The sequence below is a fragment of the Vicugna pacos genome, chromosome 16 (assembly GCF_048564905.1).
Source record: "Vicugna pacos chromosome 16, VicPac4, whole genome shotgun sequence".
Lineage (NCBI taxonomy): Eukaryota > Metazoa > Chordata > Mammalia > Artiodactyla > Camelidae > Vicugna > Vicugna pacos.
Genome location: NC_133002.1, coordinates 8618237 through 8642922, shown reverse-complemented (window position 1 = coordinate 8642922; position 24686 = coordinate 8618237). Strand labels below are relative to the sequence as shown.

The 24686-nt window shown below is 53.3% G+C and overlaps 3 protein-coding genes across 8 annotated transcripts; 2 read left to right on the top strand and 1 right to left on the bottom strand.

Annotated features, from left to right (window-relative positions):
* Positions 1-2992: 2992 nt before the first annotated feature.
* Positions 2993-7254, top strand: BCL6B (BCL6B transcription repressor). 2 transcript variants are annotated; one of them, XM_006218821.3, is made up of 9 exons: positions 2993-3076; positions 3611-3801; positions 4022-4243; positions 4353-4706; positions 5005-5129; positions 5716-5880; positions 5977-6107; positions 6225-6362; positions 6731-7254. In XM_006218821.3, exons 2-9 carry the CDS (start codon positions 3623-3625, stop codon positions 6845-6847), a joined length of 1431 nt encoding a protein of 476 aa, XP_006218883.1. In that variant the 5' UTR covers positions 2993-3076; positions 3611-3622; the 3' UTR covers positions 6848-7254. The 2 variants fall into 2 exon arrangements, with proteins under 2 accessions (XP_006218883.1, XP_072796563.1); XM_072940462.1 differs by lacking the exon at positions 2993-3076 and adding an exon at positions 3090-3483.
* A 3710-nt stretch (positions 7255-10964) lies between these two features.
* On the top strand, positions 10965-14776 carry SLC16A13 (solute carrier family 16 member 13). Of its 2 annotated transcripts, XM_006218820.4 has the most exons (4): positions 10965-11595; positions 11739-11882; positions 12531-13268; positions 13889-14776. In XM_006218820.4, the coding sequence occupies exons 1-4, from the start codon at positions 11319-11321 to the stop codon at positions 14086-14088; spliced, it is 1359 nt and encodes a 452-aa protein (XP_006218882.3). In that variant the 5' UTR covers positions 10965-11318; the 3' UTR covers positions 14089-14776. The 2 variants fall into 2 exon arrangements, with proteins under 2 accessions (XP_006218882.3, XP_015107149.2); XM_015251663.3 differs by lacking the exon at positions 11739-11882 and having other exon boundaries at positions 10969-11595.
* Positions 14777-15074: 298 nt separating this feature from the next.
* SLC16A11 (solute carrier family 16 member 11) lies at positions 15075-17548 on the bottom strand. 4 transcript variants are annotated; one of them, XM_015251666.3, is made up of 5 exons: positions 17225-17548; positions 16787-16994; positions 16376-16519; positions 15450-16217; positions 15075-15362 (listed from the first exon to the last, which is right to left on the bottom strand). In XM_015251666.3, exons 2-5 carry the CDS (start codon positions 16986-16988, stop codon positions 15133-15135), a joined length of 1344 nt encoding a protein of 447 aa, XP_015107152.2. In that variant the 5' UTR covers positions 16989-16994; positions 17225-17548; the 3' UTR covers positions 15075-15132. The 4 variants fall into 4 exon arrangements, with proteins under 4 accessions (XP_015107152.2, XP_072796561.1, XP_015107154.2 ...); XM_072940460.1 differs by having other exon boundaries at positions 16828-16994; positions 17225-17494; XM_015251668.3 differs by having other exon boundaries at positions 16824-16994; positions 17225-17493.
* Between the last annotated feature and the right edge of the window lie 7138 nt (positions 17549-24686).

Below are 24686 nucleotides of genomic sequence, written 5' to 3'. Positions count from 1 at the left end.
GCACAGGCAGTTTTTTTTTTCCTTGGGTTGGGGGGGTGGGCGGTGGGAGGGAGAGAGGGGAGGAGAGCTGAGGAGAGCAGGGACCGGGGTGTGCAGAGCTGGCCTGGCTTACCCCCTAGCCTCGGCTGCCGTGGGGAACCCCCCCCCACCTCACCCACACTCCCAGTCCTCTGTCTGCTTTCTGTTTGGGGCTCTTATCCTGGAAAATCAGGGTACAAGATTCACTGCCTTGGACCTCACCACCTCTCCTTGCCGCAGTTCCAACAGCACTGTCCTACTCAGGGGTGTCCACTTTACCACAAGACACCCCATTTCCCCCATTGTCCCCCAAACCGAGGTGTGCTCCCTTAAGAAATTGGGGTTCAGACTCCAAAACCACCTTTTGTCTCTCAGATCTATCCAAGTCACATAGAAGTAAGAGGAGATACACTCCCTTTCCAAATTTCTCCCTTCAATCCCTGGGCATATTTGGAGGTTCACTGAAGAAAAAAATTTCTAGAATCTGGGGTGAAGGTGCTATAAGCAAAGGACATTCCAAACCAGCATTGTGCTCCAAATTAAGTGAACCCTAAAATCAATCTCACCTTTTGAGTCATTGCTCGGCTTCACCAAATGCACCCAAAGAGTAGCAAATCACCCCAAAATAAGGACACCCCAAAACTTTAGTCTCTTACCCTAGGCCCTCACCTTGTTTCTCCTCCTGGAAAAAGCTTCTTGACTATCAATGCATACACAGAACTATCTGCCTCCTGAAAGTAAGGTTGTACAACATTCAAATATAAAGCCTTGCCCCCCAACCCCGTCCAGGACCCACAATCACAGAAGGCCTTCACACTTGCTCCCAGGTCCCTATTATGTTCCACCTCAAGATAATACAAACCCCAAGTTAAATTTCATGTCCCCCAAATACAATCTGAACCTTGAAACTTATCTGGCACCTCAAAACAGACCACATCCCAAAATCAGCATGACTACTTTATTTGAAAATCAGATTGTCCACATACACCGATGATGATGAATTCCCCCAAAGAAAATCCTCATCAACCTACGAAGAACACCTAGCAGGTTCTCCTGATATTCCAAGATGACAGTCTTCAAATTGTCAGTGTCAGAATCCCCAGAACTAATGTAGCTTCAAAATCAGCTCTAAGCCTCAGACTTACTACTGGCCTTCAAGCCTGAATGCAGCCCCCAGTGCCCAGAACAATCAAACTAACTCAATGACCCATAATAAACACGCACTCCCTCAACTGACACATTGACCAGACAACACAAAAATAACCCCATCCTGATACCAAAGGGAGTCCCGAGTCTAACTCCCAACTTCCAGCTGGGCAGAGACCAAAGTTACCCTCATTTGCAAAAGCCACCTTACCATCATGAACCCCTAGTCGTCCCCATTCTTGGTTTCTCAGCAATTCTTTCCTGCACCCAAATAAAGATGCTCTCAGATCTGAAGGCGAGGGCCCTAGGCCTGGATACGCAGCTCCACGGATAATGGTCAAACATTACTGGGCAGCCGGAGTCTCTCCTGAGCCCAAATCCAAGTCCTGCTTTGCAGCTGAACTCAGCTCTGGACCCCACTTTCTCCAGATGAACCTTACCCACCTCTCTCCACCCCCTAGCGCCAACGTCTCCCCAAACAAAACATGAGGGTGTGACCCCTGCCCATCTCCTAGGTCAGGGGCTTAAATTGGGGTTATCAGGCCTTCCTGCCCTCTCTCCCTTCTTTTACCGTGAGGCCCTCTCCCTGTTTCCCCTCTCTGTTCACTGCACCCAACTTTCATATTGATGTTCACTAAAAATTCGCCTCTAAAGACAGATCATAGTATCTAGCTTAATAAGAAATGAAACCCTGTGCCCACAGGCCTCAGACCCCGCTCCTTGTCGCACTCGTTCCCCTTGTCCCCAAAGCCCGCGGATTTCTCACCCCAGGTAGGAGCCCCAGCCTCGGAGGAAAGTCCCCTCTGTCGCCTAATTCTCCCTCCCTCTGCCCAACCCTAGGCCTCTGGACAAAATAAACCAGCGCAAAGGGGGCGAGGGCAGAACGAAGGTTTCAGCCGCCCAGACCTAATCGATCCTGCGCCCCCGTCTGAGAGGACCCCCAGCCGGATGGAGATGACTGGGCGAGGCGAGGCTAGTGCTCGTCCGCCCCCTCGTGGAAGGAGCCGAACATTGCCGAGCTTTGCCTACTTGCCGCGCTGGACCCCGGCGTCCCGCCAGCCTCCAAACGCGGCCGACGGGCGGGTGCCCGAGGCCCTAGAGAGCTGGGACTTGGGGAGGGCGAGAGGGCTTTGGGCAGGAGTCTGTCTCTCTGGGTCCCTAAAAGGATTGAGAAGAAAGTCGGGAGCGAAAGTCCGGACCCTAGGTCTCCTGAGCGTCTCTCGGCCCCCACCCGGGGCTTTCCCCACCTCCTCGAGGGGAAGCAGCTGGCGGAGCCGTCCGGTCTCGGGACAATAGAAGGAAACGAACTAGAAATCATATCCGCCCCCTCCCTACCGCGCCCGGTCAGAGCCCCCCTTTTTGCAGGCCCCGCTAGAGGAACCTGTCATTTAACCACACCCTCCTGCTGTCTGAGACCCCCACGGGAGCCCACTCTCGCCTCCCCAAACCTAGTGCCTTTTTGGTCTCCTCTTTATCTCCTTTAATCCCCCTACACTGGAAAGGAGAGTTTTGCCGTATTCACTCTCCTGTAATAGGTTCCTTCCTAAAGCCAACACACCAGTGTTCTCTGTCCCAGGCCCCCTCGACGACCCAGGTTACCCATATTTCCAATCTCAGTATCCCCAATCTCCTCCCAAATTCCAGTGTCCCATCCTCAGTTCCACTTTCAGTGGCCCAAGATCCCTTACGTTACGACCACCTAGCGTTTCTGAGGTCCCGCCCTCGAGCCCGAGACCCCGCCCCGGGTTCGCCATCTGGAGAGCAAGGGAGGAAGGAAGGATATAGACCCAGGCGTTCACCCCACCTCCACCCCCGCCCCCGACATCCCGGCCAGATAAAGGCGCCGAGGCCAAGAGGGGAGAGAGGCCCCGCCCCCCTTGAGAAGAGAAGCTGAAGCCCCTGCAGGACAGGGGTAAGAACCTGAGACTGAGGGAGCCAGACTCCTGGGTCCCCTGAGACGGTTGGGGCTTGTTGATGGTAGGATGACTGAGGCCCAGAAATTGGGTTAAACTAGGGATCCGGGACTAGATGGAATTTCTTGGTTCAGGGTAGGGAACTTCGATTGGGATTTGGAAGGGTGTAGACCGCAGGTCGTCAGGGGACTCCAAACAGGATCTGAGACCAGGCACGGGGTGAGACAGAGGGGAATAGGGGTGCTGGAAGGGCACAGGGAGTCTAAGGGCGCTGCGGGCCAAATTCCCCACGGTCGTCATCGACGCCTCGGTGTGGGAACCTTCAACTCGCTCCAAGCGCAGTTCAATCTAGAAGAGGAAAGCGAGCGACGGTGTGGCTGAGTGCAGAAAGAACAAGATGAATTAAGTAAGGCCGCGTGAACCGGAGCCGGGGGCTTGGCTCTAGCCGCACCTCAGGAGGAGCGGGCAAATTGCGGAAGGGATGGGGTCTTCGGACGGCCTGGATCCCTGAGCCCTTTCCCCCGCCCCCGCAGGCCTGCGTCGCTATGGGTTCCACGGCTACCCCGGAGGGAGCTCTGGGCTACGTCCGCGAGTTCACGCGCCACTCCTCCGACGTGCTTGGCAACCTGAATGAGCTGCGCCTGCGCGGGATCCTCACTGACGTCACGCTGCTGGTTGGCGGGCAACCCCTTCGCGCTCATAAGGCAGTTCTTATCGCCTGCAGGTTCGAGGAATAGCTCGTGAGGTTGGGTGGGACCAAATGGGAAAGGGGCGGAGCCATAACGTATTGAGGAGGGAAGCCCAGCCTTCCAGACGCAGGAGGCGGAGCGTCCTGGAATTGGGGGCGGGACAAGAGTGGGGAGGGGCGGGGCTTTCTATAGGGGTGCGTGTATCCCTTGGTTCCCCAGCCTCTAAATGTGACCTCTAATCTTCCCTCTCTCCAGTGGCTTCTTCTATTCAATTTTCCGAGGCCGTGCAGGAGTGGGGGTAGATGTGCTCTCCCTGCCTGGGGGTCCTGAAGCTGGGGGCTTCGCGCCTCTTCTGGATTTCATGTACACTTCGCGCCTACGTCTCTCTCCCGCAACTGCACCAGCCGTCCTTGCAGCCGCCACGTACTTGCAGATGGAACATGTGGTCCAGGCATGCCACCGCTTCATTCAGGCCAGGTGAGGGAGCCTCAGCTCCGTATTCCCCATGGGTGAAGTGTCATTCCAGGTGTCAAGGGCAGGGGCCACGATTTGGTAATGGTACTAATGTCCATCGCACTTTTCTCAGCTATGAACCTCTGGGCATCTCCCTGCGGCCCCTGGAGGCGGAACCCCCCAGGCCCCCAACAGCCCCTCCACCAGGCAGTCCCAGGCGCTCCGAAGGACACCCAGACCCACCTACTGAGTCTCGCAGCTGCAGTCAAGGGCCCCCCAGTCCAGGCAGCCCAGACCCCAAGGCCTGCAACTGGAAAAAGTACAAGTTCATCGTGCTAAACTCTCAGGCCTCCCAAGCAGGGAGCCTGGCAGGGGAGAGGAGTTCTGGTCAACTTTGCTCCCAAGCCCGGCTCCCCAGTGGAGATGAGGCTTCCAGCAGTAGTAGCAGCGGCAGCGAAGAAGGACCCATTCCTGGTCCCCAGAGCAGGTACAGAAACTGGAACCCCCGGAATTTGTGGAGGCTAGCCTCAGCTCAGAGGCACAGCCATTGGGCCTGGGTGGTCAGGAACAAGGAGTCAAGGGGTGGGCTTCAGACACACTAGCTCACCTCACTAGCCAGGCTTACTCAGTGGGGTGGGACTTTGGCAGCACAACTGGATATGGCTCATTGGTCAATATTGGCTCACCTCCAGAGGGTAAGCCTTTGGCAACAAGTTCTCCAGGGGAGAAACCCCCTCCATATAATCTCTCCTAACCCTTTTCTCTGGTCCTTGACACCTGCCTAGGCTCTCTCCAACTGCTGCCAATGTACAGTTCAAATATGGGGCTCCAGTCAATACCCCCCATCTCCTCACACCCAGGGCTCCAGAGCCCACTGGATCACCCTCTGGGCAGGCTCGTCCACCACCAGGTAAGAGCCCCTCCTTCTTCCTCCTTCTTGGTTTTTCTCCTGCGGCTGCTCAAGGCCAGCATGGGCCAAAAGGCCTTAGGAAAGGCCTAGTCCAATTCCTGCAAGTTAGAATCACCTAGGGAGCTTTTTAAAATCCCATTGCCCGGGTCACACCCTATAGATCACAATGTCTTCAAATGGGATCCAGGCATTAGTATTTTTTTAAAGCTTCCAATGAGCAGCAAAGTTTGAGAGCTTCCGGCCAATTCCCATCCAGGGCTGAGTGGTCAGCCCAGGGCTTGGCAGGGCCTCTCTGGCAAGCTGTCATCCAGACTGGTGCAAGAGAAGAGAGACAAATAGAAGCATCCACTGACCAGCAGGGGCCTCCACCTACCATCACCACCACTGGAGAGATTAGCAGAGTACTGTGGAATCAGACCGCAGACATGGAGTCAGATCTTGGCTTGTCCATTTCATAACCATGGGACTCTGAGCAAATCAAAGGAGCCCCAGAAGCCTTAGCAGAAAACTGGGAAAAAAGAAAACATGCTCCCGTGTGGTTTGAGGATTCACAGGAATTGTCGTCATCACCCACCCCCCTTCCCAGGAAGTGAATTTTTCAACTGTCAGAACTGTGAGGCTGTGGCTGGGTGCTCATCGGGGCTGGACCCCTTGGCTCCTGGGGAGGAGGACAAGCCCTACAAGTGTCAGCTCTGCCGGTCCGCCTTCCGCTATAAGGGCAACCTGGCCAGTCACCGCACAGTGCACACAGGTAGGCAAGAAGCAGGGAGGAGAGGATCCTTGCCTTCATGCCCACCGACACGTGTTCTCTGGTACAGTCCCTGACCTCCTTCCAACCTGCCTCCAGGGGAAAAGCCCTACCACTGCTCCATCTGCGGAGCCCGCTTTAACCGGCCAGCAAACCTGAAAACGCACAGCCGCATCCATTCGGGAGAGAAGCCCTATAAGTGTGAGACATGCGGCTCACGCTTTGTGCAGGTATGGCGCCCATCTCGGAGCCGGCTCGAAGGCAAATTTGCTAGAGGGCGGGGAGGGCCGAATGGGGAGGGTTCTGTCCCTCCGAGAGGCGCGGTCTGAGGTCCCCTCCTCTCCCAGGTGGCGCATCTGCGCGCGCACGTGCTGATCCACACCGGGGAGAAGCCCTATCCCTGCCCCACCTGCGGCACTCGCTTCCGCCACCTGCAGACCCTCAAAAGCCACGTCCGCATCCACACGGGAGAGAAGCCTTACCACGTGAGTACTCGACCCCGCTTGGCCCAAAGCCTTGGAATTGCCTCCCGTTTACCAGGGGGCAGGGCTCTGTGAGGAGTGGGCCTGGCCGTCGCGATTTCTCTTCCAGGTGGGCAGTGTCCTGGAAGAGTCCTTGGAAGCGGCGGAGCCTAGGGGGAGGGATGGCAGGTGTAGAAGTTAGGCTCCTGGAGAGGAGCTAACGGATGGGAAAACCTTTGCGGAGGAGGGCAGGGCCTAGTTCCTTGCGAATTTGGGAGGATGTGGGGACTAAAGAGCTTCTCTAAGGTGGAGTGATGGGCAGTTCCCCCTAGCTCAACACCTAAATGGTGGCTGTGGGTGGGGACGGATCTGACTCCGCTGTCCTCCCTCAGTGCGACCCCTGTAGCCTGCATTTCCGGCACAAGAGTCAACTTCGGCTGCATCTGCGCCAGAAACACGGAGCTGCTACCAACACCAAAGTGCACTACCACATTCTTGGGGGGCCCTAGCTGAGCGCCGGCCTGGGCCCCACTCCCTTCCTGGAAGACGGGAAAGCTGCGCTCAAGGCTGGCTTCCCTGTCAGGCTTGGGCATGGGGGCGTGCAAGGTCCCTCCCTATCAGCGACTGCCACCACCTTAATTTCTCACCGGGGAGAGCAGGGGTGGCAGATCACGGCTTGATCTGCCTCTGTTTTGCTGGTCAAAACCTCTTCCCCACGATCCAAATTGTTTCTAAGGAGACAGCATGCTAGGAGCTGGGGGAGGGGAAAGACAGGTCTGGCTTCCTTAAGCACCCATCTCATTCGATTTATCTGTAAATATAATTTATTGAGGCCTTTGGGTGGCACCAGAGCCTTCATTCTAATGCATTTCCCATGTCCCTCTTCCACAAGTGTGATCAAAAGTGACCTGAAACACAGAATGTGAGGTCACAGCTCTGCTGGCAGAGATTAGCACTTGGTTGCCTCCTTTGGCTTGAGTGTTTTATATGATTATTGTCATGACTTTTACTTTAGAACTACTGTCTCCTATTTGTTTGCTTGTTGTTTAATATAGTGGAAGGGGTTCTCTGTGTCCTGCCCCTCCAATTCTAGGTCTGGAACCTTGATTTGTTCTAGGGCACCTCTGGGAACATGCAGGTTTGTGGAATTGGGTCAGGAACCCTCTCTGGTATCCTGGATATTGTAGGTTCTCTAGAAGGCTAGCTCTGGATATAGACGTTTCTTTCTTCTTCAAGGGTCATAGAAGTGGAGGTAATAAATACTTCCTGGAGGCTGTGGCTGGAGGGGGCTTTGTTCGTCTTGGAGCTAGAGGGATGATTGGAGAGGCTTTGTCTTCTGCCCCTAACTGTCCCCTTAGTCTGGTCATCTAGGTTTGGCTCCACTGGGTCTATTTGTCCTGATGGAGCCCACCTAGGAGCTTGGGTTGAGCCCATAATCCTCCCACTAGGACCCGTTCTTAGCACTGAGTTGATCCCTCCATGGGGGAGAGATTTGAAATTCCTTATCAGAGATAATGCAACCTTTTCTGATTCTGCCATTTCCAAGAATGTCATGACCTAGGGGAGAGTTATGAAACTCTTTATCTTGATGAAATAGTAAAGAGTATGACCCGTCCTTTACTGCAGAGGGATCTGGGTTTGAATTCCTTGGGGTTCTCTCTGAGATGAACCTCTTCTTCCTTTAGTGGGTTTTTGGACATCTTCTGGCAAGTGTCCAAATTCCAGAAACTTCTTTGCCTCTAGAAATCACAGGTGCTTGGTATCTTTCTTACCTTAGAAAAGCCGGGTCTGTGACCTGGTCTTCCTGTCACTGCATTCCTGTCTGGAACCAGTGAATGCACTAGAATCTTCCACAGGGAAAGAAAAGGGAGGCTGAGTTCCATTCTGGATTTGCTGTAATTTCGGATTATGATTGGGACTACTGTTGGGATTAGAGGTTTAAAAGATTTTCAAGATTGATTGACTGGTAGACCTTCTAGTGGACCAAATTTCCAGGTAGGATTAAGAGGCTGGTTGAGGGGCACAGTCTCTGGTGTAGGCCAAGTAGATAGAAAGTTAGGAATGGGTTTCCTCTTAATTGGGTGGAATGTCTGGAATGTGAGATGATGCTCTGAAGCCTTAATTTACAGGCCTGCCTCTGTTGCCCTGGGGCCTATTTGATCTGGAGCATGGGGTGGAGGATCAGAAGCACTTTGAATTTGTGGGGTGGAGCTTCCTCAAGACAGGTCAGTACTAGTGGCTGTCACCTGGGGACTGGTGAGAAAGCTACTCTTCTCGCTCTTTCCCTCTTACTCCCCACAGCAGAATTGAAGGAGGGAGGGACAGCAGAGGAGAGATGTGAGAAGGAACCAGGATTTTTTTTTTTTTAGCAGATTGGATGGGCAGGTGGAGAGTGCCAAGGGGTGGAGATGTTAGATCTTGCAAGATCAGAATCATGGAATAAAGAAGCCTCTCTGTGCTGTCTGCTGTGTCCTGGGCTCTTGTCTTTGGGGATCTGGGGACTGGGTGAAGCTGGGGAAAGAGGGTTCTCCATTCTTAGATACCATCTTGGATTCTGTGCCCATCCCACTGTCCCACTCCACCAGACATTTTAAGCAGCTTTTTTCTCCCCTTCCCTGCTCGTGCCTTCCGGCTCATTGTGTAGGAACCAGTGACTTCATGAAGTTTCTCCGGACCCACCTGCATCCTGCTGCTCTGAAGTCACTTCCTGCCTGAGGTGTGGAGGTGGCAAGGAGAAAACCAGGAAGCCACTAATAATACCAAGAGGCTGGGGGTGCATCTGTGTTGGGAAATTTAATGCTTGGGACACACCCTACCACCACCACCACCACCAACACCACAGAAAATGGATAGGACTTGGGTCCCATAAGGACAATAGGAGCTGGAGGTGGCAGTGAGAAGCTAAGCGGTTTGATCCAACATGCCAATTCTACGCCTCCCCCAGAGCAATGGTGTCTTGGAATCCGTCCACTTCTCTCCCACCCTTTCCCCATGTCCTGTGTACACAGCTTTGTTCTGCCCCATGGCTGGAGGGTAAAGGGGCACTAATTCTGATAATTTACCCCTGCTTTGGGACTTAAATTCCTTACCTGTGAAATAAGTCCATTAACATGGAACGAATACGTTCCTCGCAACATTTAGTTTGTGATTGTGTTTCTCAATCTTTTAAAACCCATGACCTGAATTAGATTTTACTTTTTAAGCAAAAAACAAAACAAAGAAACTAAATGAAAACGTTCCTTTCCCTCACACTATGGCTTATCCCCTGCTGCAAATGAGACCAGCTAATATTACTTATCTCCTGCTACATGCCATGCCCTGAACTAAGCATTTTAGTGTATAGATTTTCTAGTTCAACTCCCCTGATAACCCTAAAAGTAGGTACTTTTTTTTTTTGAGAAAGTAGGTACTATTTTTAGCCCCAATTTATAGATAAACAGAGAGGTTCAATATCTTGGCTAAGCGAGTAAGTGATAAAGCCAGGATTGGAACTATGATTTGATTCTAAGAACTGCACTCTTAACCACTATGTTATACAGCCACACTAATTTCTACATCTTTGGCAGAGTCCCCAACAGCCAAAGTTTTGACTCCACTTACATTAAAAAAAAAAAAAGTTTTGGGGTATGATTATTTTTATTTCCCACATATGGAAATATAAGGCTCAGTATGCTTTTTTTAAATTACACAGCCTCCTTCCCCACCTCTCGCCCCTTCACCTCACTCCTACTTGTATGTGGATGAACCCTTGAGCTCAAATTTCAAGGTCAGTGTCCTAAGGATCTTGAAACCAATCCATGAGTGCTATATAAGGTTGTAGGAACTAGGTACTGGTTGGGTAGGAGGGGCTGATTGCTCCAGTGGTCATGGCTTGTCTCTTTAGTCTATCCCATCAAGAGATTAAAACACGTGATTAGGAAGTGGTTGTTACTGGAGGGCAGAGGAAAAGGTCCCAGCCCCACTGAAGACCGGTGCTGGTGGGGCTCTGAGTGAACTCAGAGCTGCACTTCCTCTCCCCAGTTATTTTCGGTCTCTGTGACCTGTAGGTTTCCTGTTAGTGGTAACAGAAGGAACAGGAAAGAGTTCCCATCACAGAAATCAACGCCAGGAGTCCAGCAGCCCATTCCCCTGTCTTGCTCCTTGGCATTTGAACCCCTCAGGAATCCAGGCATTTAGATTCTAGTGGCCTCAGGCGCCTGGCCAGGTATTTTGTTTAGGCTTATCTCATAATTCCTCCACACCCGCCCCCTGACCTGGGCCTCGTCTTTCAACTCCTGGGGCCCTCATTAAGTACGTGAGTGTTTTCTTTTCCTAAACCGGTTTACCCACCACCAACCCCCTGGACTCCTTACGTGCGTGTCTCCGTTCTGCAATCCGGTCGAATTGGTCCGCTAGGTGGACAGGAGACCCAAACAGCCTCCTAGTGGGTTCCTGGGTCACGTGGGGCCCATCTAGAGTGCCTCCTAAAGTTCCCCTCCTCACGCATGCGCCCCACTCACTGACCCGATGGAGAACGCGCTCTAAACTCCGCCCAGCCCTTCTGGCTCCGCCCCCTTCTGAGGAGTCCCGTGTCCTCATTGGTGAGCTGCGGACAGGGATGTTTGCCCGTCTGGCCAGGTGCTGACACTTTCAATGATAAAATAGATAATCCGCTTCGAGGCTGGCTCACCTCAAGGGTAGAGCCCAAACCCAGTGCTGCCCCCTGGTTCCTAACCAACGTCGACCCCGCTTTCATCTTGCCCCACCCAGGCCTGGACTCTCGACTCGCGGCCAGCGGAGCCACGCCCCCCGGCGCTGAACGCGGGGGGCCAGTGCCGGCCGGGTCTTCCCACGTATATCGCCCGCCCATCCTCGCCGCCACCAGGGGAAAGGCGCAGGCGCCTCACGCAGCCTCTCTGCAGCTTTCAAGCCCTTATCGGTACTTTCCTCTCAACCATCCTCTCCTCCGCACGGCCCCGAGCCGTCCGGCTGGGTGGCTGGATGGGTGGGCCGAGGTGGAACATCCTGAGCCCTGCTCCCGGAGGGGCTCTCAGTGGCGGCAGCCCTGTTACTTCCCAGATGGCACATAGAGCTGAGCCCCCCGACGGGGGCTGGGGATGGATGGTGGTGCTCTCAGCGTTCTTCCAGTCGGCGCTGGTGTTCGGGGTGCTCCGCTCCTTCGGCGTCTTCTTTGTGGAGTTTGTGGCAGCGTTTGAGGAGCAGGCGGCGCGAGTCTCCTGGATCGCTTCCATAGGAATCGCGGTGCAGCAGTTCGGGAGTGAGTGCTGTGCCTGGGTCTGGAGTCCTGTGACCTTCGACCCTCGGAAGGGAGAGGGGATGCGGGAACTGGGAAGGAGATAAGGGGTGGGCAGTGCTGGAGAAGGAAGCCTGAGGTCTCGCAGAACCCTTCCTCTTCCCCAGGCCCAGTAGGCAGTGCCCTGAGCACGAAGTTCGGGCCCAGGCCTGTGGTAATGGCTGGGGGTATCTTGGCTGCGCTGGGGATGCTGCTCGCCTCCTTTGCTACCTCCTTGACCCACCTGTACCTGAGTATTGGGCTGCTTTCAGGTGAGACCCTGGGCAAGGGCCTGAGAGTTAAAAGCCTGAGTATCTGGCCTCTGGACTTTTACATTCTTCCTGCTCCTTCCAAAAGGCTTAGTGAGAAGCTGAAAGTTTTGGCTGGCATCTGTGCCTGGAATGGAATTCTTAAGAGAGTTGACTAAAGTCATTAACAGGGTAGGGAAATCAGGAAATGCAAAGATGATGAATCCAGAATATGCAAGCCTAGGGCCAGTGGGACTGGAGTGTAAAAGGAAGAATTATGAAAATGTTGTCTCAGGTACTGTGGTTGTGAAATAGGTACCATTATCCTACTAAAGGTGAAGAAAGGCTTTAGAAGCTTATGCAATTTGGCCAATGAAGTTTACTCAGCCAGAAATGGTACAGCCCAGGTTTACCTCCAAAGTTCCATGGTAGTTACTCTGTAAACATTATCTCTAAGCCTCCAGACTCCCATAAAGTATATTACCCCCATTTTGCACAGGAGATTGAGGCTGGGAAGTTAAGTAAAATACACAAGGTCATACAGCTGGAAAGTATCAAGCTAGCTTGTAACTCAGGCCTGTGCTACATTCTGCTGCTGGGCAGTGTTGGGATGACTGGGTGCCCTGAGCTTCCTAGGAGTCCCTGAACCCCTGTTTTCTTCCTTTTTGACAGGATCTGGCTGGGCCTTGACCTTCACTCCAACCCTGGCCTGCCTGTCCCGTTACTTCTCTCGCCGGCGATCCCTGGCCACCGGGCTGGCACTGACGGGCGTCGGCCTCTCCTCCTTTGCCTTTGCCCCACTTTTCCAGTGGCTGCTCAGCCACTATGCCTGGCGGGGGGCCCTCCTGCTGGTGTCTGCCCTCTCCCTCCACTTGGTGGCCTGTGGTGCTCTTCTCCGCCCACTCTCCCTGGCTGAGGACCCTGCCGTGGGTGGCCCTGGGACCCAACTCACCTCCCTCCTCCATCACGGCCCCTTCCTCCGTTACACTGTCGCCCTCACCCTGATCAACACTGGCTACTTTATTCCCTATGTGCACCTGGTGGCGCATCTGCAAGACCTGGACTGGGACCCACTGCCTGCTGCCTTCCTACTCTCAGTGGTGGCTATTTCGGATCTTGTGGGGCGTGTGGCTTCTGGGTGGCTAGGGGATGCAGTCCCAGGGCCTGTGGCAAGACTCCTGATGCTCTGGACCACCCTGACTGGGGTGATACTGGCCCTGTTCCCTGTGGCTTTGGCTCCCACAGCCCTGGTGGCTCTGGCTGTGGCATATGGCTTCACATCAGGGGCCCTGACTCCAGTGGCCTTCTCCGTGCTGCCTGAACTGGTGGGGACTGGAAAGATATACTGTGGCCTGGGACTGGTGCAGATGGTAGAGAGCATCGGGGGGCTGCTGGGGGCTCCTCTGTCAGGTAAGGGGAGTGGGATTTCCAGGTGGGCCAGGGCTGCTACATCATGCCACTCGGGAGGGGGAACTTCCATTATAGTATATATGAATAATGCCCTCTGGAATTGGTGCAGTACGCAGCCAGCATGGTCAGTCACACTGGCCCCAAAATGGGTCCAAGGGGCAAAGAAATTGGGCTGTGGAAAGGTTAAGAGGAGCTATGTGGCATCCTTGGCAGGGTACTTACAGCTTGGGTTTTCAGAGGACCTGGCCAGACATCTCATGCCAGTGTCTGCCTTTTCCTTTGGCCCACTGGGCCCCGGGCCAGAGGTCTGGGCCATCTGGTCAAAGTTCTCCAGGCTCCAGACGTCAGAGCCTTCAGACCCTTTAACATTTTCCTCTTAACTATTAACTGAAGGCATGAATGGGAGGGCCACAGTTACTGGAAAGAAAGGCACAGGTGTGCCTGACTCCATCTGGATCCCCAGATCCCCACCTGCTGGTCCAGTCCTACCTTGAGAGTTCTAACTCTTCCACGATAATAGGTTAAGGATTATTTTCTTCCCTCCACCCAAAAATGTGTCTGAGCCATCAGTCTCAGGAAACAGATCACCCACGTGTATTCTTTTTCTCTCTTGAACCTAGGCTACCTCCGGGATGTGACAGGCAACTACACGGCTTCCTTTGTGGTGGCTGGGGCCTTCCTCCTTGCAGGGAGTGGAGTTCTCATCACTCTGCCTCACTTCTTCTGCTTCTCAGCTCCTACTTCCAAGCCCCAGGACCTTGTAACAGAGACACTGGGTACCAAAGTCCCTCTGCCCAGTGAGGGGCTGGGAGAGGAATGAACTCCAGGAAGGGCTAGTCAGACCCAGAAAGCCAGAGGTTGGCAGCTCTAGGTCTTCTGCCCCATCTTGGCACCCACAGAACCACAGTGCCTTAAACATCTTGATCTGCCTCCCCTCAACCAGAGCAGGCCTGGGGCTCCTGCAATGTGTGTGCCAGCTCCTTGTATCTTGTTGAGGAGAGTCATCTCTTCTTTGCTCCCACAACCTTTTCTGAAGGATGCAGGCATTCAGCCTGCTCCACTGAGCTGTGAATCAACTGTGGAAATCAAAGGCCAAGAAGAGTCTTCTCATGTTTTACTTGTGATCTCCAGTGTTGCCTTCTAAGTTTCTTCCCTGAAGACATCTTTGGGAAAGAAGGATGCCCCTTTGAATTAAAACTGAATAAGAAAATTGGATAATAAGAACCTCAAGAAGAGCTGGGGCCCATGAGCTTGGGTTGGCTGAATGGGGGCATGCTGGGGAGTGGAGGGGAGGTGTTCAGGTGCTCTGGTGACCCAGAGCATTTAACCCCTGGACTCTGCTCCCTGGACCACAGTTCCTCCCATTTGCTCACTGACCTCCCTCTTTCCCACTATGCCCTGTAACTTAGAAAATAAATTAAGTAAACAAGGGACATGGCGGGGGTGGGGGTGACTGTGCGGGGATGTGTGCCAGTTTGGGAAGGAGAGAAAAAGCTAAGAGAGCTGAAGTCTGGGTCTGGGATTCTTGTATTTCCCTAAGGCCAGAAGAAGGAGGTTGAAATGCAGGAAAGAATTGTCTGGGAAATGAGGTTGGGGCAGCTAGCACTCAAGAGCACTGCCCTCCAATAAACTGAAGCTGACGGACAGACATTCGGCAAAGATCTCCTGTTATGATGACAAGAACTTGGGCAGAGAGAAATTGACTGATTGGACACACACCATTTCCGCCTCCCATGGCTTTAGTAGGATCCTCTTCCTATCAGCCTGCCTTTTCAGATATCTTATGTAGAATGCTTTAGTTGGAGCTTGCAGAAAAAGCAAATAGAAATCCTTTATTGGAGGAGGGAGTTAAACAAGAAAATGGTCAACAAGGGGTGTCCAGAGTGGAGTGAGGGCCTCCTGGGGAGAGCAGCGCAGCCTGAGGAACGAAGAGCAGCTCCCCCCTCTCAGGGGGAGGGGTGGCTTGATGGGCGGCTGGACGGCAGGAAGGCAGCGCCCTGGGCAGCCCCATGTAGATGAAGCTGCCAGAGAGGATGAAAGAGCCGCACACAAGGAAGGAGGCGGTGAAGTCTCCTGTCTCGTCCCTTAGGAAGCCTGAGAGGAGGGGGAAAGGGACTTAGAAGCCTCAGACCCCAAGAGCAGAGGGTGGTTGTGAGCGGATCTGCTGGCTCAGGCCCTTACCTGACAGGGGCGGGCCCAGAAGCCCCCCGATGCTCATCAGCATAGGCACCAGGCCGGTGGCCTGTACAACACCTCCAATGCCCACCAGCCCCGGGAGCACACCGAAAATCAGCACGGCGTAACTTCCGGCGCTCAGCCCGTAGGCCCCAGCGGCGGCCAGTAGGGGGCCCCCCCAGCTCCCCTCGCTCCCCACCGCGGGTACCAGACCCACCGCCAGCAGCCCCAGCCCTGTCAATGCCCCGAACATCACGAGCAGCCGCGGGAGGGGCACCCAACCCTGGTCCGACAGCCACCCGCAGAGAAGCCGGGCTCCTGCATCCCCCACCGCTGCCACCGCCACCACCAGCGCCGCCCCGTAGCCCCCCAGGCCCCGATCTAAAGCATGAGGGGCCAAGTGCACGTAGGGGACGAAGTACCCCGCCCCCACCACGGCCGTGCCTAGAGCCAAAACCAAGAAGGCCCGACGTGTGAAGAGACCTAGGCCGAGGGCAGCTAGAGGGCCTCGGGGTGGGGCCGAGGGGTCGCCAGGGAGCGCCAGGGGTCGCAGCAGGGCGCCACAGGGGGTGAGGTGGAGGGTAATGGCACCAAGGAGGAGCAGGGCGCCCCGCCAGCCGAAATTATCAAGGAGAAACTGCAAGGCGGGCGCCAGGAGCAGCGAGGAGATCCCATTGCCCGTGAGTGCCAGCCCCACGGCTAAGACTCGACGGCGGGAGAAGTAACGGGAGACGGTCCCGAGAGCAGGGGCGAACACCAGGGCCCAGCCGAAGCCTGCGAATGGATAGGACGGGGTGAGGGCGGGAACCGGGGGTGCCTGCCTTTGCAGTCCCAGCTCCGCTTCTCGCAGGAGGCCCCCGCCCCATTGGCCTCCAACGAGCTCCTGTTTCCCCCATCGCCCCTTAAGAACACGGGTGTCCCTCTCCCCTCACCAGCCAGGACGCCCAGGCCAAGGTAGAGGTGCAGCAGACTGCGGGCGAAAGCCGAGAAGACGAGGCCGAGCGAGGTGAGGACGCCCCCAACCATCACCACGGGGCGCGCCCCCCAACGGGTGCTCAGGGCGCTGCCCACTGGGCCTAGAAGGGGGCGGAGTCAACGGAAGACACGCTCCTGGACCCCTAAACTCTCTTCAGCACTTCTCATTGACAGTTTGTTGGGCCTAAATTCCTCCCCCTGTCTAATAGCCCCTTCTCTTGACCACAAAGACCCACTCTTTTCCAGAACTCAGTTCCACCGGTCGCCCTTTCTCAGGTTATCTGGTGATCAGTCAGGTGCGTTCCCCACCACTGCACTCATGGCCCCTCCACCCCTGTTCCCGCCTCCCACCCTGGGGCCCCCCTCACTGGCTGCCTGCTGCACGACCAGGGCCAGGGCGCTGACCCACGCAGTGTCCTGAGCGCTTCGGTCAAAATGCTCCTCGAGGTCAGGGAGGGCCAGGCCCAGGGAGCGTAACACCCCGTAGGAGAGCCCATTCACCGCGAAGGTTGAAGCCGCCACCACCCAGCCCCAGCCCCCGTCCGGGGGTCCGGCTGGCTTGGGGGTCATCGCCTCCTGGGGGAGAGGGAACACCTGTGAGTGAAGTCGCCACGTCTGTGCCTTCTCTAGGGACCTGGGCATCCCTGAGATCCAGCTTCTGGCTGTTTGCGCGGGACTGGGGCGGGGGAACAGGACCTAGGCCTAGGGATAGAACTCCCAGGTCCGCGCGAGGTACCGGGACGGGGTGACAGCCAGATCTCCCGGGCCTGAGACTCCCCCTCCCACACACACCCGTTCCCTCTTACCCGACCTCTCCGGGTGGTGCGGGGAGGGGAAGGGCGAGGAACAGCTTGGCTGGGTTTTCTCCCCGCTTCCCCGGCGGGAGGGGGCCCCAGAGGGGAGCAAATGCAGTGATGGAGCCCAACTTGGACGTGCTCTCACAATAAACAGATCGCCACAGGAGGCCTGAGCCACCTGGGACGCGGGGGGTACGGAGGGTGGGGGCAAGCTGAGACAGGCAGCCAATCCGCCGAGCCGCCGGTGAGGTCAGACGCCGAGTCCCACGAGGATTGAATTATCCACAGACACCCCCCCACCCCCAGCCCCTGGGAAGGGAGGGGCGAGGAGTGAACGCCGCCCCGCCCCGCGCCGCCCCGTCCCCGCCCACGCACCTGCCGCCCGCTGCGCACCCGGGAGACGCGTGGATGGCGATCTCCGGCCAGCCCGCAGCCGGCAAGCAACGCACGAAAATAGGGGTGATCCCCCAGAGCCAGAGAGAATGAGTAGTTTCGCTCTCAGGGAACGTTCGTGGAGAATCAGGTAAACCTCGGATGTCAAATCACAGAACTCAACTGAGCGCATGTTGCGTGCTCAACAATAATATGCCCTCAAGGGCTTCCTTGTGATGTGCCAGGGACATGCCCACGTGTCATCTTTCATCTTCGCAGTCACCCTGTGAAGACGAAGTAACTGAAGCTTAGGTAGGTCAGGTGACTTGCCCCAAATCACCCAGCTTAAAAAAATTTTTTTGTTTTAAAGATGGTGGAAATATATCAATTTGGGTCTGAGCAACTGCGGAGCCACACAAGGAGAACAGACCTCAGACAGAAATAGAAGCTACCGCCACGGAGGGAAATGGCCTGGAGACAGCTTGATGCCAAACTGGCCTGGAAATGGTAGAGCCTCTGCAGGGCCAAAGAGTTTATGATCCCGAGATAGGGGTTACTGGGAATAGGAAGGATCCTTGATCAGAATCGCTGAAGATTTAGATTAGGATTTTAAAAGAAAAGTTAAGAAATCTGAGATGAACCCAGGTAATAATTTCTTTCGTGTGTGTGTGTGTGTGTGTGTGTGTGTGTGTGTGGTGTGTATTTTTTTCCCCAGATTCTTTTCCATTACATCTGATTACAAGAAATTGAGTACAGTTCCCTGGGCTATACAGTAGTTCCTTGTTGTTTATCAGGTATTGATTTCTCGAAAAACCTTGTGAAAAGTATCCTTTTCACATTAGGGGTAAGGTTATCATTGATCTACTTCAGCTATTTGAATCAAAGGATGTGTTCTTTGGTTTAATTATTAAACAGTATCACAGAAAATTTGGCAGTTTACAGCTTGGAGTATGTGTCACCCAATAGCCACATGGTGGCAGTGTTTCCTAATTGTTGAGATGTTTCTGCAAAAAAAAAAAAAAAAAAACCAGAAAAACAGCTTCTTAAGTAGTGAAACTGTAAACCTAACAACACAGCCTGATCTTCAAAGGCTCTTCACTGCCCACAGGAGGAAAACAAAATCAAATTTCTCTACTTTGGGTATAAGACCCTTCACAATCAAAGGTGGACTTAGACTGTTTTTCCGTCTCCTGTCCCTCCGCTCTCTCCTTCACCCTTTCACCAGCCATTAGCCTCTCACCTGCTCTTTGGACAGGCACAGCTGTTTCTCATGCCTGAATTTTTGCATATATCATGCCCTCTGCTTGAAAGGTCCTGGATGGGGTACAGGAGACCTGCCACGTGCACCCTAGGAAAGTGGTCTCACTAGTTTCCCTACACAGGGGGGCTGTTGTGAAAAACACCTGGGAGATGGTGCCAGCAGATCCTCAGTCACCCAGGAGGGCAGGGAGCCCTCTTCCTGAGATGGTGAGGACTCTGCTCGGAGTGGAAGCAAGCCAACTGAAACAAATCACTCCCTCTCCAAGGTAAAGTAAAAAGGCAGGGCAGTCAGAGAGGAGACTGGGTCCTCGGGGTCTGCAAGTTGTACAGAGTGATGCTGAGAGCCTTTACAGGATACTTATGAACCCAGAGGGCATCCCAGAGCCCGGGACTGGGGTGATCAGTTGTGAAAGGGCACGTTCATCTTCTACCTCATGGTCCCTCTGTTCTTAGCCAAAGTTACTGTCACTGTACATCTTTTGCTCCTGGAACTAGTAGAGCAGTGAGGTTGGGAGAATGAATTTCCAAGCTAGACTTACTGGGTTTGAAGCCCATCTCTGCCACTTATTAGCTGTAATATGGTGAGCAAGTTATTCAGCCTCTCTGTGCCTCAATTTCATCTCTAAAATGGGGATAAAAATAGTAGCTTCCTGATAGGGTTGTTATGGGGATAGAATGAGTCACCGTGTATATGGGTATAAGTAAGGGACTTGGTGCTTGGGATGTGATGTGTCCACCCCTATAGCTGCTCCTGTGGTGACTTGCAGGAAACCGACTGGACCCTAGAGCACCGCTGCCTTTCCCTACCTGGTTAGTCTACTGATGCCTGCAGGTCAAAGGACCACATTGGTCTGGTGAGTCCTCAGCATAACTCCCCAGGTTTTTAAGATGTGAATGACTACAAAGAGAGATTAAATGCATTTTCTTTTTTTTTTTTTACGTTAGTGGTGAGTGGTTTTCTTAGCATTTTCCAAAGTTTATGAGAAGATGCTGGTCTCCCTGTCTTGACTCTAAAAACAAATGAAAAAACAATTGAGAAGAAAAGAGTCAAAATAAGTTTTGTTCATTTGCTCCTCCAGAGAAAATATTTATAGATACCTACCATCCCAGATGCTACACTTAGGACCAGGATACAACTTTCCAATGCTACAGTCTCCCCTATCCAGGCGCTCACAATCAAGTTAGAGACAAAGTGAAATAAAGAGATCTCCACACAAGGAAAGGGACGCGGACACCGTAGAATGGTGCATGGGAGGAACTGACTCATTCTGCTTGGGCCTGTGGGGAAGGCTTCACAGAAGAGGAGCTCTTTGAGCCGGGTCTTGAAGGATGAGTAGGAGTTTGCCAGATGGATGTGTGGGCAGGGACATTCCAGGCAAAGGGAGCAGCTTGTGGAAAATCACAAGGCATGAACCAGCCCAGCACGCTGTTTATGGTTTGGGGAGCTGTACATATCGCTGTGGGGGGAACGGGGAGTGTGGACGGGAAGAATGTGGAACGAAGCCGCCAGGACAGAGGGTCCCGTCGTGGAAGGTCGTGAAGATCAGGCTAAGGAGCTTCCCAGACACTGATGCTTCTCAAAACTTTCCACTGATGTAGCAGTCACTAATACTCACTAATATTGGAAGCTAAACACAGAGGCGAGAGGACTTGTACCAGCGCCTGAGGGATCAGGAGAGTCTGGGGTGTAGACCTTCCATGGGGGTGGGAGGTCGTTTCTTTGAAATATCTTTTATATTGAAAATTCATGTGGACTTTTGCTTTCTGCTTCATAATCATTGATGCATGTTTTCATAAGAAAATTAATGCTTTAAATGACTGAGTGAATTATTTCAGGTTTTCTTCCCAAGTTCTCTTCTGGGCAGAAGCCACCCTTGAGGAGTCGGCCTGATTGCTGACGTGCATTAGGTGCCACCCCCTCTGCTGACCGACATGGCGCGCTTCTCAGCCCGCAGTGACATCATCCATTTTTCTCTTCTGCCTCTCACTCCGACATTGCTTCTACCCCACGAAGACCCAGGAGGTGGGACCCTGCGTTATTGATCTCTGGATCTTTGATACCCAAAGGTGCCGAGGGTGAATGACCACTTACTGAATGAGAGAAACTCTGAACGAGGGACTCATTGACTGACTTGCCACCAGATATGGCAAGACCACAAGGAGTGGTGGCTGATGGACCAAACTGGAAATGCCTGCCCATGTGGAGGAAGCCCCAGAAACAGGTGCTGTGCCCAGTTGGGTCTAACGAGATCAGAAGAGATGGTTTCAAGGTCTATACAGCATTTGCTTTGGGGACCACAGGATCTGGGAGTGTTTGTGTCTATGAACTCTAAACCTGTGTCTGTGAACTGCAACCTCTCTGCCGGAGGTCCTTGGGGCCTCTGGGGCCAGCAGCTTCCGGGGAGCCCTGAATTGAGCCCAGCCATTCCCTGGATACACCCACTGGGGGCTCCTTCTGCCGGAGGTGGATGGGAGGGAAGGGGCAGGCAAGGATGGGTGGTGTTACCCACAGGAAATGTGGCTCTACTTGAGGTACACAAAAATATGAGGCTTTCCAGTATTTGGCTCCCAGCTGATCTGGGGCTTCTAAGTGCCTTATACAGCTGCCTCTCCCTCCTCGCCCCCTAGCACCTTCTCCTTCTCCAGCTCACCCAGAGACCAGGCTGTGGGAAGACAGCATGGACCTCAAAGCCTAGGTCCAGGGCCCGCAAAAATGACCCAGGAAGGGGATGAGGACACAAAGGTCAGGGTTTGTGGGCCAGGCCAGGAGAGCACATCTATTGAGATGCTCTGAAATAGGGGTGGGTAATGATGCAGGAGGGTGAGGATGCCCACTCGGGGCAGTGGGGCTCACTGTGTGCAGGGAACAAGTTTGCTTAGATGACCACACATGAACGGGCGACCAAACTGTGTCCCCAGAACCTTGCGATGGGACTGGGACTGGATAAGAAATTTGCTGAGTCTGAGGCGGGGGGTGGGGGGGGCTGAAGGTGGGGCTGAAGTTGGCACAGATGAGACAGAGCTGGGGCTGGAGCCAGGTTGGAGCCAAGACCTGGGATGGGATGGTAGGGGATGGGAGGGGAGTCCTACCCCACATTTCCCCTCTCTTAGCCCCTCTACCAAGTCTGTTTCCAGTGCCTCTTTCTATCTAGTCCCCAGTCCCTTCCCTCTGTCACCAGCCCCCAGCTCCCCCACCTCGAAACCTGCTGAACACCTGGAGCCTCTGGCTCCTGGATCTCTTGGGACAGCCCCGTCTCCAGGACAGGGGATCAGGATGGCAGAGGAAGCAACCAGCTAAGGTCTCTGAGCCTGCTCTGTGTTTAAATATCCAAATGTGGTTTAGCTGGCATTTTCTGGTTCTGAGACTTTGGCCAACATGTGTGTCAAAGTTCTTGGTTGTAAACCACAGGCACTAACTCTGACTTATTTAAAGAGAGGACTGATCACAGGATACTGGGTTCTGTGCTCAGAATCACCAAGGAGCCTACAGAACTAGGTTTGGCAGGAACACAGCTTGCCACGGGCCTAACTGGGTGGCCAAGGACACTGCGGTCGCCATTGGACACTAGATGTCGCTGCCAGTCCTCTGCGACCACTGGGCCTAGGAACTACTGCTGCTGCTCAGCAACATTCTCAGCTTCGTTCACCTCTAGCTCCAAATCCAAGGCCAGGGTTGTGCTCCGGACCACCTGAACCTTGGTCGTGTGCTCTCATCCCAGCTGGAAGGGACACCAGGAAAGTGAGCAAGAACAACGTGGACCTGGTAAATCGTTAAAAGCATAGTTCTTTTCTCCCCCCACATTCCTATTTAAAAGCGTAGTTCTTGACTCCTAGCTCCAACACTTTCTAGATGTCTGTTAAAAGGTGATACTATTTCAAAGGATTGTTGGTGAGACATCAGGTGACAAAGGACCAGCACAACTCAGGCACATGGTAGGAACTCTACAAATGTAGGTCCCTTCCTGTTTCATTTCCTCTTGTTTTCTGGCCACAGGTAGTCGCTCCTTCACCTCTACTCCAGTTCCCTGTGCTCCTGTGTCTGGATCTGAGAGGCGGAGTCAGTAACGATGAAGGGCCCAGGGATGATGTCTGCCGGTTCCCCTCTGCAGGACCCAACATTTTTAATTATGTTTCAAGTGTACAGCATCAGGATTCAACATCTGTATGCACTACAAAGCGACCCCCACCGCAAGCCTCGTACCATCCGTCACCAGACAGTTGACCCCTTCGCCCACCGCCTGACCCCCCTTCCCTCTGGTAACCACTAATCCTCTCTGTATCTATGAATTTGTTTTTCCGTTTTGTTTGTTCTTTTGTTTTGCTTTTTAAGATTCCACATATGAGTGAAATCATATGGTATTTGTCTTTCTTGGTCTGACTTTTTTCACTTGGCATAATACCTTCAAGGTTCATCCATGTTGTCCCAAATGGCAAGCTTTCATTCTTTTCCTTATGGCCAGAGTGCTATTCCATTGTGCGTATACACCGCACCTTCTTTATCCATGCATCCATTGATGGACACTTTGGCTGTTTCCGTATCTTGGCTATTGTAAATAATGCTACAGTGAACACAGGGTGCACATATCTTTTTGAATTAGTGTTTTCATGTGCTTCAGGTAAATACTAGAAGTGGAATAGCTGGCTCATATGGTGGTTCTATTCTCAATTTTTTTTGAGGCATCTCCATACTGTTTTCCATAGAGGCTGCACCAATTATAGTCCCACCAACAGTGTATGGGGGTTCCCTTTTTTCCACATCCTCTCCAACACTTGTTATTTCTTGTCTTTTGGGTAACAGCCATTCTAAAAGGTGTGAAGTGGTATCTCACTGTGGTTTTGATTTGCACTTCCCAAATAATTAGATGTTGGCCATCTGTGTGTCTTCATTGGGATAGTGTCTATTCAGCTCCTCTGCCCATTTTTTTCCCAGGCCAAATCCTATCCAGCTTTATTAAAGATACTTCTCATAAATAATCATGGTATTTCAGGCAGGACATGGGCAGACAATCGTCAACAGTATACAACAACTTTCAGACTCCCTTTTTCAATGGACTAACAAAATCAGAAAGCCACTGGAAAACCCAATGAAGTCTTCATGTGATGCTTTGAGAGTTTAGAATGAGGGTTGACATTTCATATTTAGCATGTTGTTTAACAACTTTTCACAAGCTGACCCTGACTTTCAGGAAATGGAAATGAAAATGGCAGAATTATCAATGTGAAGATCCACGGTCTCAAAAAGGAACCGCTGCTCTTTTGAGGGGTGCCATCTCAGTGGTGACCCTGGAAAGTCCAGATTGCCTGACATTACTAGTAACCAATTTGGGGGGGGTCAGTCCCAACAGGTCTCTGGGTTTAAGGGAGTCAAGTCTATACTGAAGGAGGAGAGGGAGAAGAGGATATAAAACTAACTTTAGTTTTTCCACACCATGAGGTGCTTGTCCCCCAAGGAAGGAATCCCTGTGTGGCCACTGGGAGGAGCGGGGTGGGAACTGACTGAGCCCTGGGAATGCCCCAAAGCCACTGGGAGGGGCTGTGAACTGAAGAGGCTGTGACTGGCTGCTACTGATAGCACACGGACCTCTTCTTGTCTGTGCCCAGGGTGAGCCTTTCTCCTCTCAGTGCCCTCGCTTTTGAACAGAGTTCTGCTTGTCTGCCTTGAATCTCCTTCGCCCCTGCCTGCACCGCAATGTCATTTCCTCTGCACAGCCCTTCCCCGCTACTTCTCCCCTGCTTCAAAGCATTTTAAATCGTGGGCAGCCTCTCTTCCTAAGGGCTCTTTCCCTCTGTCTCATTCAGACAAATAGCTTTCCCCAGCTTTAGCCACCTCTGTCTCAAA